Source organism: Sparus aurata, chromosome 1 (genome assembly GCF_900880675.1).
Source record: "Sparus aurata chromosome 1, fSpaAur1.1, whole genome shotgun sequence".
NCBI lineage: Eukaryota > Metazoa > Chordata > Actinopteri > Spariformes > Sparidae > Sparus > Sparus aurata.
The window spans coordinates 29,816,454-29,836,067 of NC_044187.1; the positions used below are offsets into that span (position 1 = coordinate 29,816,454).

Consider the following 19,614-nt stretch of genomic DNA (forward strand, 5'->3'; position numbering starts at 1 on the left):
CATTTGTCCCCCCGTTGATACCGGTCAACCCCCCTGGCTCATGGACTAACTGTTATAATCAGGGCCTCTGTGACATCCCTCAGTCAAGCTTTCTTGAGCTAGGATTTCTTGGTTTCAGGCACCTCTTCTATCTACATCTAGTGAAGGAGTTCAGTCTTCCATGATACTTCCTCTACTTCCTCTTATGCTGCCTGAAATACTCATTCAGCTGTTCATCCCGTGGGGCCTCTTCTTGATGTACTTGTGAATGAGCCTCTTTTCCATTCTGGATTGTGTTTCTGATGCTCACTAACCCACGCAGCCCCCGCTTACCATACAGTTTCAGCCTGCTGGACTTTGGATGGAGCCCTCATTGTGTTCTGAGGATTTTGCGTGTCCTTATTTCTTTTTGGCAAGCTGCACATCCGATGACTCGAAGGGAAGTGCTGATGGCTTGGATCTTTTGGATCCCACTGAGCTTGCTCACTCAGGACCTGCCTCACGCTCTGCAAACTGTAGCTCCATGCTGCCTCCTCGTGGATCCCATTTGCCTGTGGGCTACCGAGGTACTTGTAACTGCCCTGTATGTGTGCTATCCTGCCATCTGGTAATACACTCCTTCAGTCCTCACCACCAGTCCTCCTCTTTTTGACAACATTCGACCCCATTTGTCCAGCACAAATGACATCCCGATACCGTCGCTCACTGTAGATCCTGGTGAGGTGGTGTAGCTCTCACACCTGGCAAACAGGTTGATGCCATCCATGGACAGGAGATGGCTGATGGAAACTCCACTTCTGAACTTGTAATCCATATCTATGATGGTCTGACTGAGGAAGTTCAGGACTTGGCACAACCGCAGCAGCTACCTTTGTGTATGCCACATGCCAACAAAGACCAACTAAAATTCAATGTATGTATGCAAGTCAAGTGTTTTAGTAAATTGTGAACAAATACAAATAGTGCAAAGTAATGCATATTAAATAGAATGGATATTATCAGCATTATAGAGATTAATGACAGGAAAACATGTTTTTTCTTTTCTAAACAGGACTCAGCTATAAGAGGCAAACACTCCAGTAGGTGGTACAGTAAGTATAATAAAGTTCAATATAATATCATATCATATCATAGTTGACTTAATGAACTTAATTCATTTTCTGCCACATGTCAAAGGTCATAATGGTATCAGTTCTCTACACAGTGTGTTACTTAATGGTGAGATAGCAGAGAGTAACAAAAAAAAAGTCACAGTTGTCTAATCACACGTTATCACGCTGTAAAACACTGTCACTAGGGCAGAACAACCGCGATAAGGCTTTGACTCACGGATAGACTCTATTTCCCATAATCCACCCTGTTCCCGTGCGTACGCAGAGCACGCCCTCCCACGTCACGGAAAGGGGAGCCAATAGGAGGCGCTTGAACTTGGAGTAACACGTCATTCTAGTAAAGTGCAGAAGCCGGCTGAAAGGGAGTGATCCCCTCACCGTCGTCTCTCTGTCCGGTACACCCGTCCGTTTGTATCTCCAAATGGTATAATTCGCTCTGAACACAATCGACTCTTTAGCTCTTGTGTTGACCCGAGGACGACCCGATAAATAAAGGTAAGCAGCAGTCGGCTTCATTTTGCTCGAATGTAGGCCGCCCTACAGACTTCCATTCATTTTGGGACAGGAAGTGGGTTAATGCTAGCGTTCCGTTAGCTAACCCAACATGCTATCCGACGTAGCGTTAGCTTGTTGAGTGACAGAGGAGCACAGAGACATTTGGAAGCGATGTTGAACACGACACCGTCCGCTGCTGAATTCTTTAGGTTCTTCGTTGTTGCTTTCCCGGGTTTTGTGTTCCTCATAGCGGTGGTAGAAGCCTCGAAAACCACCGTGTTTTAATAATTTCTGAGTAGAAACGTTCACAGATAACCTTCACTGCTGGGTTTATCAGTAATGATACGTGGCCTGTAGCTTTTGGTATGTACTCAGAGATAGTCGGTGTTTAGCTAAATCCCTCATATAGCGATTAATCTATGTGTGTAATCGAAGAGTTAAGGTTTCCCCGTGCTTCCCCACAAAAAGCGAAAGGGAAGAAACTGTTTCTAACACCAGAAATCCCCAACATCACCCCCACATCCCCCTGAACAGACGTGGCCGGGCAACGGTCACATTCCTCAAGATGAACATTGGGGAAACTAACAAATCTCAAAGTGATGTCTTCAGTTGAGTTCTGTTGTCCGGCTAGCAGCCCAAAATTATTCAATCCACAGTGACAGAAGACAGAGGAGAGCAGCAAAACCCTCACATTTGAGACAAAGTTTGGCATTTTGTTGTTTGTTGGACTGAGATGAATGGTGGTGTCAGTGATTTTGGGGATTTCTGGTGTTAGAGACAGTCAGTGAATTATGTCAGTTATGAAAATGCAGTGTTGGATACAACCAAAGTTACAGTGTGGAGGATTGTTTTTTGCAGAGGTGTTTTAGCTACAGAGAAATTAATAGCTTCTTATCTTATATCGGGAGAAAAAAAAGGCCATTAAAAGTTATATAAGAGTTAAATGTAGGCTGGATTTTCCTCAAACATCTCTGTCGTTTGGAACATTCTGGTGTATTGTTAACACTTCAAGAACTGATTTTGGGATGGAACTTCATCAGTCAGATTTCAAGCTATTTTGATAATAAACTGATTATTTAAGTCATTTATCAGCCTAAAATTAGGCTTTCAAATTTCGCTTTGTCTTTTGTGATACAAAAATTAGGCATTTTGGTCAGTTTGATCAGTCAGACTAAACAGGCAATTTGAATATGTCACGTTGGGCCCTGGGAAGTTGTTATGGATACTTTATTGACCAAACAGTTGTTTTGACAGGAAATCAGAAAAACACTTTGCACATTTGCACATCTGTTTTATGAGGAGGCAGGTACACATAGAAGGACGACTAGATCAGAAGTTGCAGACTTAGTGGCGTACGCTGTCAAACTTGCAAAATAACATGTATTTGTGATGTTGCAGTTCTAAACCTTGAAGATCTATCACTGAAACACCACAAACAAATTTAATTTACACAGTGTGCAGGAGATTAAAAGCTGCCTAGCGCCCAATTGTCTGGCGTATAGATCTCATTGTACACTGATATCTTATGCCTAGTTGACAACAAAAGATTGGAACTTGTTCCTATCATCTTTTTAAATGCACCGTGTCACCCTGCTGAAATTCCATTGTATTGCTCAGGGAATATAAAGTTCCTCTGATAGCAGCGCGAAATAGGCAGTTTACTGTTGTTACAATAGATTCCTTAGTAATGCTTTACTAAAGGCGTCATTGATGTTTCCCTTACATGCTGACAAAGGTGGAGCCTTAAAATACCTCTGGGATACCTCTGCGTACTCGTTCTCATCTAAACAAGTTGGTCAGGTTTCTTAATGACACATTTGTGCGTCATGCTGTCGAATATCTGTGTCTTATTATAGCACAGGAAAGAAAGGAGCACCTGTAAAAAGAGCAGCCCAGTGAAGCTAGTGAAGATTAGTAGCAAGTTGAGAGTGCCAGTGTCACATCATCCAGGTCTTCTATTAGAGCAACTCAACCTCACTGTGGTCTATTGGGCTTTTTCCCTGCTGCAGCTCTGTGATGGCGACCTACCAGGAGTTTATCCAACAGAATGAGGACAGGGACGGGGTGAGATTCAGCTGGAACCTCTGGCCGTCCAGCAGGCTGGAAGCCACCAGGCTAGTGGTCCCAGTGTCCTGCCTCTTCACACCGCTCAAGGAGAGGCCTGACCTGCCACCGGTCCAGTACGAGCCAGTCCTATGCAGCCGGGCCAACTGCAAAGCAGTGCTCAACCCACTATGGTGAGTAACACAAAAAAACGGATGTTTTAAAACAGATGTTTCCGTTTTTGTTTGCTGCAAAGCATCAGAAAAAAATATTTTATTACAGCAAGTATTCAGCTTGAATGTAGTCTTTTGGAAAAACTAAACCGTTTGTTTTTTTTAATGTTGTGTTTAACCATTTGGCAGCCAGTTATTTTTATGACGTTTACTTGTTGCAGTGTTTCTTAAGTCAAAGATAATGGGGATGAAAGAGGGGGTGGAAGGGATTAGAATTTGATGCTGTGTGTGAATATGTTTGGACACCTCAGCACTTGGAAACGCTGAGGTGTCATAAGCGTAAGCACAAGGTGTGGTGCATAAGAAAAGTAAATACATCATGTGTAGCCTTCTATCAGCCAAAGTGACACTCCTGCCAATTGGATGCAAACCCTAAATTGTTTTGATCCCTCTTTTACAGTCAAGTTGACTTCAGGGCAAAGATATGGGCGTGCAACTTCTGCTTCCAGAGAAACCCAGTAAGTACTGACCTCCGCCTGCATGATTTAGTTTGACATAAATAATTGTATAATTAGTAATAGTCTGCATAACTTCATGTGGACTAGCTACATTCCTTTATTAGGCTGGTTAAACTTGATCTCTCTTTGTGTCTTTGTGTCTCTGCAGTTCCCTCCCTCTTATGCAGGCATATCAGAAGTGAACCAGCCAGCTGAACTCATGCCACAGTTTTCTACCATCGAGTACATAGTACAGGTAAATACTACATACATGTCTGCACTTTGAACATAGCCCCATGCAACAAGATTAAATGTACCAAAGATGTTCTGTGCAAAGGTGAATATTAATAGTATCCAATATTGCCTCCAGGGGAGACTTTTTCAGTTCTGGGTCAAATCGATGTGTTTAGTGTAATAAGGCAACCCTGACACTTCTGAACAATGTAGCACTCTTTGTTATGGATCATTTCACATGATCCAAAGCTCAGGTTTATGAAAAAGATTCTACACTTCGCTATTGCATCCTCGTCTTTGCAACCAACCAATGAGTGCCGGACTATTACAGTGGCTTACAAATGTAGCTTCATAAATAATGCACAAAAGCAATATGAGCTGCTGATGTCTCTGCAAGTGCAAGTTTACCAACACATAAACAACAAACTAAGCATTAAACATTAATTCAGCCACTTTTCGGTTTCTTTGCGGCAAAACATTTTTTATTTTGCAGACAAGAAAATGAACAGTGATGATTTGAAGAGTGTAACAAGTCTATTTCACATCTTTGCAGCGCGGACCCCCGACTCCTCTCATCTTCCTGTACGTGGTGGACACATGTTTAGAAGAAGAGGACCTCCAGGCCCTCAAGGAGTCGCTGCAGATGTCCCTCAGCCTACTGCCGCCCAACGCCCTCGTGGGCCTCATCACGTTCGGACGTATGGTTCAGGTGCACGAGCTCAGCTGCGAGGGGATCGCCAAGAGCTATGTGTTCAGGGGCACCAAGGACCTCTCCTCCAAACAGATCCAGGTGGGTGGAGGCATGTGTAAACATAGGAAAAGCAGTCATAAAACCTTTAAAAGTAAGGCATTTGCAAATATCTTCAAGGGATTTTCTCCATTTACAAAGTAAATATTTTGTTCCAAGCCAAGATAAATAGTGACGGACAAAGTATCAGATGTTAAAACTCAATGTTCTGTGCGTTTCAGGAGATGCTGGGTTTAGCAAAGCCAGCAGCAGCAGCAGCACAACAACAAGGCCGCCCACCGGCACCTCAGGAAGCTGCAGCCACTTGCAGGTAAGGAGGAGCTAAACCTCCTGCCGCCAGATTGTTTGTTACACAGTAAGATCTGTGAAGGCGAGCTAGAAACTTTCTGTCAAAGGGCAGACACTTCCAAAAAATACTTGACAGGTGATTGGACAAACCATCTGTAGAACTCTACCACCAGTGGAGCCTGTTGATAAATCCAACTCTTTTCCACCAAGAAAAGCCGTCAGTGTTTTTATTAACTTGGGTTTGCTGAAAGAAGAGCTAACTTCTCTTGCTGGTTGTCACACCTAAAACATGCCAGTAGCCACACATACAACGCTGATTGGTTTAATGCTTTTGTGTTAGACCATAAGCAGATAGCTTGAAGCATGATTTCTGAAGTAGCATAACACATTCAATAGATGGAAAAAAATAAATAAACTCTGTGATCCTGCAGCTGTTTGCTTTTCTCATCTAAGGTGTGTTTGTTCCTGTTCAGGTTCCTTCAGCCCGTGCACAGAGTCGACATGAATCTGACTGACTTGCTCGGCGAGCTCCAAAGAGACCCGTGGCCTGTCCCTCAAGGCAAACGCCCCCTCCGCTCCACTGGCGTTGCACTGTCTGTTGCCGTCGGTCTGCTTGAGGTACAACACAAACACATGCAGAAACACGTATAACATGCCAAACTGTACTGTACCTGGGTACAACATATTATTGTCAAACACACACTCGCACTTCACAAAAGCTGAACTTTAGCCTTTTGGAGACAGTCGTGCCACATGTTCAGCCACAACCATTCAGAGATACAAACCGCCTGATAACTATCTTCTGCAGGAACAGTACATGTGCTTTGTCAGTCCAAAGGCTGGTTCCATGTTTGCGTTCTGTCTTTACTCCCCACTATCATTATCCTCTCCTCTCCTACTGCTAATCTGTGTGGTTATATAACTGATCATTCCCCTGCTTTGCTCCCCTTCAGCAGACAGGAGATGAGGCCCGATGATTAGAATAAATTTGACTCTTTCAGTGACTCCAAGTCACTGATTTGTCAAGAGGCATTTGACTTGATGAACTGGTCTTGTACAGATAAAGTGCAGAAAGTGGTTAGCATCCACTATTAGCAGGCTTATCTGTTTACGTGTGCCTGTTTAAATGAGTACACTTTTTCCTGTTTAAATGAATCACCGTTTACGTAGAGGCCGTTATCAAATAGCCACGTTGTATTTAAAGTTCTCTCCAGTGGCTTTGTTACTGTGTGGCCTGCTTCCAAGTGTCTCAGAGTCTTGGGCTTTCCCAGGCTCCTGGACTATGGACTTTGTTGTAAGTGTTGGCGTTGACGTTTGCTGACACTGAATCACTTAAAGCTCTCATTCAGTCTTGTTACACTCTTTAAACATACATTCAGTTGAGCTGGATTTCTGGATTCTTTTGTCATATTATGGAAAAAGAAAAAAAAAAAAGCAGCCAAAATAACTGACAACATAAGCAGAAAATGCATTTTTGTATTTTAATATCTTATTTGCTGTTCTGATGCCTACCTACCCATATTGATTTTTTTCAAATCACATTTTTATCTGTGATTGAATACCTTTGCTGTAAGCAGTCTTAACTCAAATTACACTATTTCCATGATTGATCGTTTAGTCTATAAAATGTCAAGAAAACATGAAAAAAGCTTATAACAGTTCCCAGAGCCCAACTTTTGTCCAACTTTTTAGCTTGAAAATTTTAGCTTGAAATGATTAATTAATTATCAAAATAGTTTGTGATAAATTATCTTTTGACTTATTAGTAACCCCTTTTTCAAATGACAAATTTGAGAACTAGGCACTCTCAACAACTCTCAACAAGAGAAAAAAAGAAAAATTGGCAGATTTGAAATCCAAAATTCACTATAGAATGAGTTATTGCATACTATGTATTTATATGTATGATAACTACATGATATAGTCAAATAAGAAGCATGTGACCTGAGCAGAGGATATACAAAGATACCTAACTGAAGCCAATTTCCTCCTCTCTTTCTCCTCAGGGTACATTCCCCAACACAGGGGCCCGCGTGATGCTGTTCATCGGAGGGCCGCCCACCCAGGGCCCGGGCATGGTGGTGGGAGACGAGCTGAAAACCCCCATCCGCTCCTGGCACGACATCCAGAAGGACAACGCTCGCCATTTGAAGAAAGCCACCAAGGTGAGCCGATGCATGAACCCTAACGCAGGGTCTCGCCATTTGCAACAGTGATTGTGTTCATCATCCACAGCGTGCTCAAATGAAATGGCTGTACATCTTTTTGTTTCACAGTATTATGAAGCCATGGCTAACCGCTCGGCAGTAAACGGCCACAGCATCGATATCTACGCCTGTGCTCTAGACCAGACCGGATTGCTGGAGATGAAGTGTTTGTCTAATCTCACCGGGTACGTCAGCACTCACCGTTTAATTCATCATGGTTGCGTGATTGCATTAGTCTAACCAAAGGGTAGGATGTTTTCGAAATTATTTGGATTGTAAATGACTGTAGAGGATTTGTTGTGTTGTATTAACAGGGGTCACATTGTGATGGGAGACTCCTTCAACACCTCCCTGTTCAAGCAGACCTTCCAGAGAGTCTTTAGCAAAGACTACAACGGCGACTTCCGCATGGCCTTCGGAGGCGTCATGGAAGTCAAGGTAAAGAGTCAAAAGTGTCGACAGATTTAAACTTGCTACATCAAACGTTAGCTATGGTGCAAGTTAAATTTACGTTGTGAATTTGTGTGTGTGTGTAGACATCAAGGGAACTGAAGGTTTGCGGCGCCATCGGGCCTTGTGTTTCACTCAACTCCAAGGGCTCCTGTGTTTCAGAGAATGTGAGTCCCCGCCTGCAGATTCCGATTCCTCCCTTCTCCTTCTCACAGTTGTATTTTGAATCTGAGAGCCGCCATTCATCACAATGTGTTCTCTGTTGTCGTGTAGGAGATGGGTGTTGGTGGCACGAGCCAGTGGAAAGTGTGCAGTCTCAACCCCTCCACCACTTTGGGAATGTATTTTGAGGTGGTGAATCAGGTAAAAAAAAAAAAAAACAGTTACTTTCACCTTTAGCTTGTGAGCTGTGATGGGATTACTGTAGGCTGATGAAAGCACAGTCACTAATCACATCAAACAAGAGGATAACTGTGATGAAGGCTCTGTTTAGTAGAACTGTCCAAACAATGGCTTTTTGTGCTTGTAGCAGAAGGCCATTTGTTCAGCTCATGAAAAAGGATAGTGATCAACGATTGTAGTTACTTACTGTCTTGTGTGTTTGTGTGTGTAGCACAATGCACCAGTCCCCCAGGGTGGCCGAGGGGTGGTCCAGTTTGTAACCCAGTACCAGCACTCCAGCGCACAGAGGAGGATACGGGTCACCACCATCGCCAGGAAGTAAGACTCTGGATTTCTTGTTGGTGTGGACAGTACCGTACATAAAACTGTAGTTATCCCAGGTCAACTTGGGATATCATTGTTAAGAAGTGAGGTTATTTTGCCTGGAAGTGAGTAAATATTTACCATTAACATTTTTATGATGAGTGTTATGTAAAGATAATAATGAGCCTGGCTTAGTGTCAAGAAAGTCTCAGCCCTGCCTGAAAGGATGTTTACATTCCTGCAATTTGTGACAAAGCCTTCAGGGACCTGTGTGCGTCATTCACACCACACCCACGCTCACCTGCACCTCTCCCGCTTTCTGTCCTCTCCCTTTCTCTCCCTCTCTATCCCTACCAAAGCTGGGCAGATGCACAGTCCCAAATTCAGCACATCGAGTCGTCGTTCGACCAGGAAGCGGCCGCCGTGCTCATGGCCCGTCTGGGGGTCTTCAGAGCCGAATCAGAGGAGGGACCAGATGTGCTGCGCTGGCTCGACAGGCAGCTCATCCGCCTGGTGAGGGACACACCTGCTAGTCTTTTTGTGACAAGAGGAACAATGCATAGTTGGCATTGTTAGGATTATATATATGAAAGCAGTAGAACATCATTCAATATACAATCTCTGATTGTTGTCAGCTGTGTGACGTGACAGGTTATAAGGGTTGTTCCATGACACAATATGTTCAGTGTTGAAACAATGTTTTGTTCCTCTGGTTTCAGTGTCAGAAGTTCGGCCAGTTCAACAAAGATGATCCGACATCCTTCAGACTGTCAGAGTCTCTGTCTCTCTACCCACAGGTACACCTGCCTCCTAGTGCAAATACATGTCAGTGAATCTACAAGGAAATTGCAGAGCAGGCGTTTACTGCTAACATAGCCAGTGCTGTGGACGCTTAAGTTGATTCAAACACTGTTCAGTTTGCTGTTGTTAAGCAAACTGAACAGTGTTAACTTTAGACTCAACAGGGCTACCTGAAATATTCTCCATCTGCTCCACACTTCTCGTCCCAGATCAGAAATACTTTATAGATCCTTATTGGGGAAATTGAGTACATTAAAGCTGCTCCTTGTAGAACAGGAAACATCGTACAGTATTTATAAACAAGATGGAAATGAAGGAAGAAGAACAACCCCTCACAATAATAAAGAAAGAGAGGAAAATGTCCTGGATACGTCCCATTTTAATTGGATCTGCACTAAAAGTTAATGGTGTCTATTCTGGGCAGAGACCCATCCTCCATCGAAGTTTAGTTAAAAATCTGTTCAGTAGTGTTTGTGTAATACTGCCGACAAACCAACCAACCGACACAGGCAATAACATAATCTGCTTGTCGGAGGTCATTATAACACTGTTCCCTATTTTAACGTCTTTGTATTGGGACTGTGTGCTTTGTCTTTGCCTACATGAGGTGAAAACTCATCTTAAAAGCTCATTTTCATCCTCTCGTCTCCACCTGCAGTTCATGTTCCACCTGCGGCGGTCGCCCTTCCTGCAGGTGTTCAACAACAGCCCAGATGAGTCGTCCTACTACAGGCACCACTTCGTCAGGCAGGACCTGACCCAGTCTCTGATCATGGTCCAGCCCATCCTTTATTCATACTCCTTCCACGGACCACCAGAGGTCAGCCTCACACCCTCCACATCATTATCATCTATGTTGGAGGCAGATGTGGCCTTTTTCCAGAAGCTTCAGAGTGTTTGCTGTTTGACAGTGCAGATGTTTTTGGTGCCTGATCTATCTCGTGTATGTTTGTGTTGTTCACAGCCTGTTCTCCTGGACAGCAGCAGCATCCTGCCAGATCGAATCCTGCTGATGGACACCTTCTTCCAGTTGGTTATCTTCCATGGAGAGGTGAGAGAGATCACATAGTAATGACAGCACTCCATTAACCCCCAGTAGTAATCCAAAATCTCTCAAGAGATAATGAAAAAACATGTTCGATGATGCATACATACATTTCTAAATGCAGTTGTTTACCTGTTTATTCCCAGACCATTGCCCAGTGGCGAAAGGCTGGCTACCAGGAAATGGCTGAATATGAGAACTTCAAACAGCTGCTGCAGGCTCCACTCGATGATGCCCAGGAGATCCTTCAGACACGCTTCCCCATGCCGCGCTACATCGACACAGAGCACGGAGGCTCACAGGCTCGCTTCCTGCTCTCCAAGGTCAACCCATCACAGACCCACAACAACCTCTACGCCTGGGGACAGGTACAGTGTTATAAACTACTATGTTTAAAGACCTGAAAATATTCAGAGAGGTCAAATTCTTCATCCAAAGCAGAAACGGGCTGCTTTCTAGATTTTCAGCACAGTTTTAAGCAAGCTGAGGATGACCATGATATCAATCATATTTTTTGATGCCATTATCTCAAGATCAAGATCAAATGTATAATTTTGATATATTGAGAAAACAAGTTTTTTATCTTGACATAAGGAGATAATCACACATTATCATGAGAAAACAAAGGATTGTTTCGCTCCAATAGTAATGCAACCAGCAAAGATTGATTTGCCAGAGTTAAATGGGGTAGCAGCCATGTCGAAAGAGGAGGCTACTGCAAGTAGGAGTAGGTTTATGTTGACTACTATCCTATCCTTTCTGATAATAAGCTGTCAACTACCTTCATATGAAATCACTTGGGAAACCATTATTAAAACTTGTCAAAAGTTCCTATGTTTGGCTCTGTAATGCCCAAACCCACCTCACAGAGGTGTGTGTGTACATCATGGTCCTCTCTTATGAATCATGAATTTTCAACTTTTTGAAAAATGAAGTAATTTGATCTCCATAACAGCATTAAAAAAACAATAGCGAGCACGGCTTTCCTCAGCTTCTGTACTGTCAAAAGTAAGGTTTAATATTTTGAGCAGACCATCCATCACTAAATTGCTCATCATATAAAACAATAAATGAAATTCGAAAAATGTTTAATTTCCTTTATACGTCCAAACCCAGACTTTAAAACCCCAGACTTGTCTCTATACTGGGTGAAAAATCAATTTATGATGATGACTCAGAGGGTTTAAAGTCAGACTGTCAGCAACCACAGGCCTTGGATTAGCTAACCTCTGATCTAAGTGAGGGAGATTGAAAGATGAAAAATGGCTTTAATCCTTTATTTCCCAAGTCAAGGAGGAGCCGTAACGTGCAGTATATAAACACTGTGAATACACATATGACAGTCTGAAAATGTGATTATTGAGAGATCAAGGTCTTGCATAAGCTAATCTTAGCGGTAAACGTGTTTGCTTCAAGTTATGCCGTGTAAAGATCTGCCCATGTAAATCACTCACCCACTGTTTTTGTCTCGCCTTTCCTCTGGTGCACCTGCAGGAGACGGGAGCCCCGATCCTCACCGACGACGTCAGCCTGCAGGTCTTCATGGACCACTTGAAGAAACTGGCCGTTTCCAGCTCGGCATAAAACATCCACAACAAAGAGAAAGGAGGAGTGATCCGACATTCCCACTCTCATTTAGGGATCCATTAACATTTCCACTGTTTCTGTAAAGGAGCCAAACCCAGAGAGTCTCTACTGCGTGTGTGTGTGTGCGCGCTTGATTTTACTGTGCCCTTAATGGAGTTGCATGTGACATTTCCATGCTGAAAAGGAACAGAAACAAGGGGGTTGACAGCACATTCCTAATAAGAAAAACAAGTGATATTTGTACTCATGTTCATTAACTTGTTATTTATGAGAAACGGCTCCGGTACTTCACAACCAGACTGTCCTTAAGCAATATCAAATTGTCTATCTCTCTTTTATATTTTGATATTACCTCTGACACACAGAATGATCAGACTAATAATTTAATTGTTTTTGTTTGTCCTAAAATGTGTATGTACTGCATCACACTTGGTTGAAGGTGCTGTTAGAACGCTTCTACATGTTTGCTTTGTCTATAGCTGAAGAAAGAAAGAAAGAAAGAATTGCCTGGAATTTTCTCATGAATAAATTATAATAAGAGATGTTCACGGGGCTGAAAGGTCTCGACACTGATGGCTTGTTAATCATGTAAAGAAAAAAATTAAAAATGAAATCCTACGTGGATTATAACGTTAGTGTTTTCCAAGAAAATTCCCGCTGACAAATGAGGCTTAATGTTCTGAGGAATGGAAGTCACATCGCATCAAATCAACGGAGACTGACTCCGTTTTCAATGACGAACATTTCTTTTTAACTTTCGCTCCGTATTGATCAGTCCTCTTCATCCCGTCTGGTATTTTGCACCTGATGACTGCCCGAGTGTCTTTGTAATCAAACTTTAAAATACTGTAAGACTGTATGAAAGGGACGGTTGTTTGATTTAGTTCCTGTCTGTCCATATAAAAGCTTGTTGGCAGGAAACCGGCTCTTTCTTGTGTCTTCTGTCCTCGCACCGGCACCTAGGCCACAAAGCCGTTTTAAAGACGTACTGCTCTGGATTTTCACATGAAAGTCGCTGAGGTTACCAGGGATGCTCAATTCATACACCAGGCATCTGTTTGCGACAGAAGGAAAGGCCTTTACAGTCTAGCATCGCCGAGATGAGTGATTGCGTGCCAGTCCGCGTGAGATGGCAGGAGACAGCATGTCGCTACAATACTAGTTGACATATCCTCCGTGCAGATTAGAAGCGACACTCTCCCTAAACAATTGTCTTTTTCTCATCCGGTGCTGCTGTACATAAAGCCCGCACAGCATGCAATCCCAATCATGAAACCACTCACACACCATCTACTGTCTGTACTACTGTAAGCTGATTTCAGAGCACCCAGACAGTATGATTTCGAGGATCAGTGAATGGCAGATTATGAAGACTAATCCTAAAGGGCTATCTGTTTAGGGGAAAATTCTACTCTTAGCAGCTTTAAGTGGAAGTTGCTGCTGAAACACAAATGAAGTCTGTGTCCATCGAGGGCTTAGGGGCCTCACAACGTTGCACTCCAGAGCCACATATGCTCCAAAGGTATTCAATGCCAAAAAGTAGATGCAGTGAAACGGCGCTTAATCTCCTCTGATATGGATACTCATGCACAATACAATACCAAAGGCTGCTGCATTTTATCAGTTAAGAGAGTTGGAGCTGCGTGCGATCTGATGCCATACTGTACACGGAGATGATGTGATCCCATAAAGGGACAATAATCGTGTCTTCACTTTAATCTGTGCGTGTATATGCTTCTTACAGCATGCTACGGCTGCAGCTGTGCATGCACAGTGTTCGTCGGAGGACAAAAGAACATTAAAATTTCTCTCGCCGCACTATTTCTTTCTGTTTTTTTTTTTTTTCTTCGTCTTCACTGATCATTCATGCTGCTCATGTCCATGTGATTCCCGGGCTTAGGCAAAGCTGTGAGGAAATGTGTCGTCTTATTATCTCCTATCAAATCCTAACGGATCAGTTCAGCCAGAGAAATCCATTCTGGCCTCTGTCCTAGATAACTTATGTAAGATTTTCATATAGAATATTTCCCAGAATGTTTATATAACTACAACTGACACAATACTGGAGTCAGATGATGCACACCAAGTGGAGAATAGTTCTGTACCCCTCGACGATTTAGATTAGAGGAGCTCAAACTAAAGTATGGATGTATATTAAATGTGTGTGTGCGCGCGCGTGTGTGTGTGTCTGCATGTATAATATTTTAATCCCAAGAGAGCTGTTGGCCACAAAAGCATTTTTTTAAATGTTCACCTCTATAAGGAATTAAACGCCAAACGTCCATCCTCTTTCATTTTGATAACAATAATCTTTAAAAAGCAGATTTCATAGAATTGATTTCAGGAAAAACCCAAAAGGAAAGAAAAGAAAAGGAACATTGAGCAAAATCTCGAGAACAGAAGAGAAAACCTTTCAGAGAGTTACTGTTGGCGAGGCGAAGCAATCCCTTGAATCGATTGTAAACAGCAGGTCACCTGAATGATAACAAGATGATGACTTTAGTTTAATAGCTGTCCACACTGAGCATACTAAATGCAGTGGCGCCCCCAGAAAATGTTCATAGGGGGGGCCAGATGGAGCCAGTGAAAATCTTAGGGTGGCACACCAAAATGGTCCTTCTTGTGGCAACTCAGATTAGGCTAGGTCTGTGGCTGTGTATTGAATTCCCCTTGACTCTTTTTCATTAAAAAGACAATATGCATCCAACACATTTACCTCAAGTTTGAGAAACACACAAACATTTCAGAAAAACACAAATATGTTGTTGTATCTTCTTCTGCTTCTTGCGCTGACTTCCCGTCAGACTACATACCTTTCAGCACATTAGCACCCCCATAGGTGGATATTTAAATTACAGTTCCCTATTGAGCCAGCACCTTAGTCAGTCAGGGAAATTGGTGGGAGCACTGGGGGGGCCAGTGGAGTGGCGCCACTGACTAAATGGCTAAGATGTAATGTGAAACGTAATTTAGCATGGTCTTTTTGTATTTTATCAATTAAAGACTACTTTAAAAATCATTTTAATATAAGGCTTCAATCTAATAACAGTATTTTGTATTTCATTTTGATAAATTTGATAGGCACGTATTTGTAATTGTGGCAGGATACTTTTTTCATGTGTTTGTGCCCACCTGATTGCCGGTTCATACATTGCACAATCGGGGAAACCGTGATGTATCTATTAATGATTCATCATCAATCATGGTTGAGTCAGAAAACATGACGACCTCAAATCATTGACGAAAACTGCATGTTTTCGTCATTGTGCATGTCACGACCTGGAGGGAGCGATCCCGAACTGTCCTCAATATTATAATCAGTAACAAGCAGTCTGTGAGTTGCGGGTGGATGACATACCCCTTGTTCACAAAATGTCCAACCTGTATCCCTGTCTCCAACCTGCCACCCGCCCTCTCCATCCCCTGAGAAGACGGAGGGACAGACGGGTTGTTTAGTTGATTATGTTGTATGTGCAAGTTAGACTGTATGGCCCTGACTCTGGCTCTGATATATATCAGTCACATGAGTATCTAACAGTGCTGTGTATTAATAAATCCATAGTGCTGTCCATGGTGCTGATGTGGCAGACATGTCCACTTCAGGCTCACATAGAATATGTATTTATAACTTTAGTTTTCGAAGTTATAAGACGGAGTCCTCTTTGTTTCCAGGCTTTACTGTAAGTGTGTGAATAAACAGTATTTTTTTGTTTTGTTTTTTTGCTTAAAATCCAGTCATACACCATCTGTTAGAATCCAACAGGAGATTATTGTGAGGTAAAGTAATGATCTGAGGCAGCGTGTTGTGTTGGAGGCGAGGCTCTGCTCCAGAGCATCACACCTGCAGGGTCTCCAGACAGGCGGTCTTTCTGGCCCTTTGGACAACTTCTTCTTTGTCTTTCAGATCCTCCTGGAGCTGACTCACTTTCACCAGGCTGTTTCTCAGCTGGCCAATCTGAGTTTTCAAAGATGTATTTTCATCTTTGAGGGACTTAATCTCAGAGATGGCGGTGAGCAGGGCGTCTCTGAGTCCCTGCACGACTGAGCGATGGAACTGCTCAGAGTTGTGCTGTGCAGTGTTTGAGCCGTGAAAGGCAGCATCGAACTGCAACGGCTGAAAGACAGAAACATACATGTCAGTCCTACATTCTGATGTTGACATTGATTACACGGAGTAACACAACCTGTGTCATGATTCACACAATAAAGTCTACTGCAGTCTAAGGACAGCAGTTCACACAGAGGGCAACATGTTGGCTCTGCAAACATGTTCAATGAAAACCAAACTTTTTCTAGTTTAAAACTAGTATATTACCTGACTACCAAAGATGTACCACAGAGCTGCAGCAACATCTGTTTTCGGTTTATTTGTTTTTCTCTGGGTTTAAGTTTTGATCATATCATTTTGTTGGAACTTAGAAGGTTTTGGTCATAACATTAAATCACATTTGTTTGGGTTTTCTTTCTCTTTTTATACTGATGATTAGCACCAGTGACAGCAGAATTAATCTGTTTGGCATGCAGAGAGAAGAAAGGTGGCAGATATTGTTGGTGTTTTTATCAAAAGATGTATTTCCAAATGTGGCTTATACAAGAAATGATTGATGCAATAAATTAATCCTGTTTGAATTTGAATCTGCTTTCTGATGATTTAGTATGTTTTTTTTTTTCAAGCTTTGACAAAATATGAAGAAATAACAGCATATATAAGACTTGACTAGAGAGGCACAGAGCTGAAGTCTGTTCAGGGCAAATAAGAAACTCTTACCATGTTTCCTTCAATGGATCTTTGTTGAACATTTGTTGAAATTGTGGAAAAAAAAGACACAACTATGAGATTAAAAGCCGAAATTATGAGGAAAAACAATCATAATTATATAAGAAAAAGTAATAATTAAGGGGAAAAGGTCAAGATTGTGAGAAAAAGTGATAATTCTACATGTTTATGACTGTATCTCAGATTGATTGACTTTATATACAGCAAATTGTATAACTTTATCTTAATTATTATGATTTACCACAGGAAACTTAGTTTTCATCTTATTTTTGGCAGAGATGGGCTTCCATAGCTCACACACTTAAACTCTCCTGATTCTCACAAATACTCTTGTTTCATTAAATCTCTCCTTGCTTGGCGTGTGCTGTGCACATAGCAGAAGCGCCTCTTCTCAAATTTGGTGGTTAACTTTCCTGCTATAGTCTTTGAAGTGATTTGTGGACATTCATTTCCTCGCAACGCAGCGGAGGACTTATGGTGTGTTAACTTGAGAGCAGGGATTAACTTCTTGTTATTGCCACCAACTCAGGAGACAGTCTATCGCTATCCCCACGGACGTCATAAGCGGTATTTACCAGACTGTGGCCGCGTATTCTCACTTCCAATATGCAGCTGATATTCAATAAGACTCTTGTCAGCTGTTGTCATGAACCGCTGGGTGATTTAAGGACACAGAGAACTTTCCGAAGCTTTGAGATGTATGGAGGGGTTTGCTCGCACATGTTTCAAAGCAGTTTGTCATATTCCTTTTGTGATTTTTGTGCCTGTAAGCCTGTATGATAAAGAGCGGAGGGGTATTTGAAGTGGAATATTTAATCCTGTGTAATTACAACCACAAATGTACCCTTCACCCCTTGATAACCTTTACGTACAAGTGGTAATTACCTCCAGTATCACCAGCAGCTTGTTCAACAGTATTTTGGGCTCTTTGGCGCCGAGCCTCGGCCTGATTTGTCAGTTTTCAGAGTCGTGTTGAAGTGCGGCTTAGCCCCGTGGGGCTGAGCATGAAGGCATGCTGCTGAGGTAACAGAGATGTCAGGCCTATCTGGCCTTGTTAACTCCAGGGTTGTAAACAGTGTTTGCACGAAGGCTCGAACTGTTTGTATTTTTAGCTCACCCTCACACGGGAGAATGACAGCGCTCAGGGGAAACGTCTGTGAAATGCCAACTTTCGTGTTGCCTCGGTGCTCCGGCACAGTTCAGATGAGAAGACGTTCACTGCAGACTCTCGGGCTTGTGGAGTCATCTGTTCTACTCGCTATGCAGAGCTCAACAGACCAACGACAGTCTGGTCAACAACAACAACAGCAGCAGCAGCAGCAGCAGCAGCTGATCATCATCCTCTCTGTGACCTCCCTTTGATGATAAAGCACAGATCAGCTTCTCTGAAAACAGAAATAACTCTCTGAAGTGAAGGCAAAGACTAATGGAAACATTTAATTGCTGTGTGGAATTTACGAATAACAGTGTTGCAGTTTGATCGATTACATTTCATGTGTTTTATCGACTGACAGATGTGGCTTGTGTAGCGCACATTTTTGGACATTTTACGGCTTTAACTCACTCCACCTGACTGATACTTACTTTGTCGACCTGTGCATCCCCGGCAGTCTCAGCTCAGAGACTACAGATGGAGCTTTTAGGTACAGCTGGTGCAATAAATCAAATGTGCATTGTCGCCGTTGAATAAACAATAAAAACAATAGTAGAACATATTGCAGGAACAAACAAATCCCACACTCTGAGTCAGTCGAGCAGTTTATGATGCATTTAGACTGGGCCTCTTGTTCCAACATTTGGGTTATTTATTTACATTTTCTTCCAATGGCAATTTGAGGGATGGCATTCCTCTTGTTCATCTCCCCCCCCCCAACTCCAGCCCCTCGCAGAAAGAGTGCAGAGTCAGAGGGGTTCTTCAGTTGAATATGTTTACCTGTCTCACTGATCCTTTATCTGACTGAAGTTAGAATCTATCGCTTCGACATGGCTCTGATATATGAAAAGCTTAACCGTGCTGTGTATTGATTAATCCACGGCAATGTCCACAGTGCTGACGAAAAAGTCTACCGTGTAATTGTGCCTTATTCTCTCAGGTTTTTCCCTGCTCTTCTGTAAATTATGTTTTTGATTCAATATTCTCCTGAATGTATACAATAGATTGAATCTGGCACTATTTGTCTTTTTCCCTGAGAGGGCCCAAACTGACACTGAGCTGTATAATTGGGTACTAGGGATAGTACGTATTTAAAGGACATTTTTATCTCACAAAAAAATTAAAAAGTGATTTTTTTTTTTTTCCACTATAAACACCTGGTGAGGCAAGTCAAACCTAACAAGGGGCCGACTTTGGCCTATGGGCCCCACTTTGGGCAGCCCTTCAATTAATACTTGATTCTATTCTGCATTGAAGCATGTAGTGTCACCTTCACGATCAAACTGTTTATAGCAACACGTAGTCACGGAGGAGTTATAG

The 19,614-nt window shown here is 42.5% G+C and overlaps 1 protein-coding gene across 1 annotated transcript; it reads left to right on the forward strand.

Moving 5' to 3' along the window:
• The first annotated feature begins 1,387 nt into the window (after positions 1-1,387).
• Positions 1,388-13,285, forward strand: sec23b (SEC23 homolog B, coat complex II component). The gene is made up of 19 exons (XM_030430699.1): positions 1,388-1,586; positions 3,596-3,823; positions 4,263-4,320; positions 4,469-4,555; positions 5,087-5,323; positions 5,503-5,591; positions 6,043-6,187; positions 7,576-7,734; positions 7,846-7,961; positions 8,091-8,214; positions 8,313-8,393; positions 8,500-8,589; positions 8,840-8,946; positions 9,291-9,444; positions 9,651-9,728; positions 10,391-10,552; positions 10,697-10,783; positions 10,924-11,145; positions 12,272-13,285. Exons 2-19 carry the CDS (start codon positions 3,603-3,605, stop codon positions 12,359-12,361), a joined length of 2,307 nt encoding a protein of 768 aa, XP_030286559.1. The 5' UTR covers positions 1,388-1,586; positions 3,596-3,602; the 3' UTR covers positions 12,362-13,285.
• Positions 13,286-19,614: the final 6,329 nt, after the last annotated feature.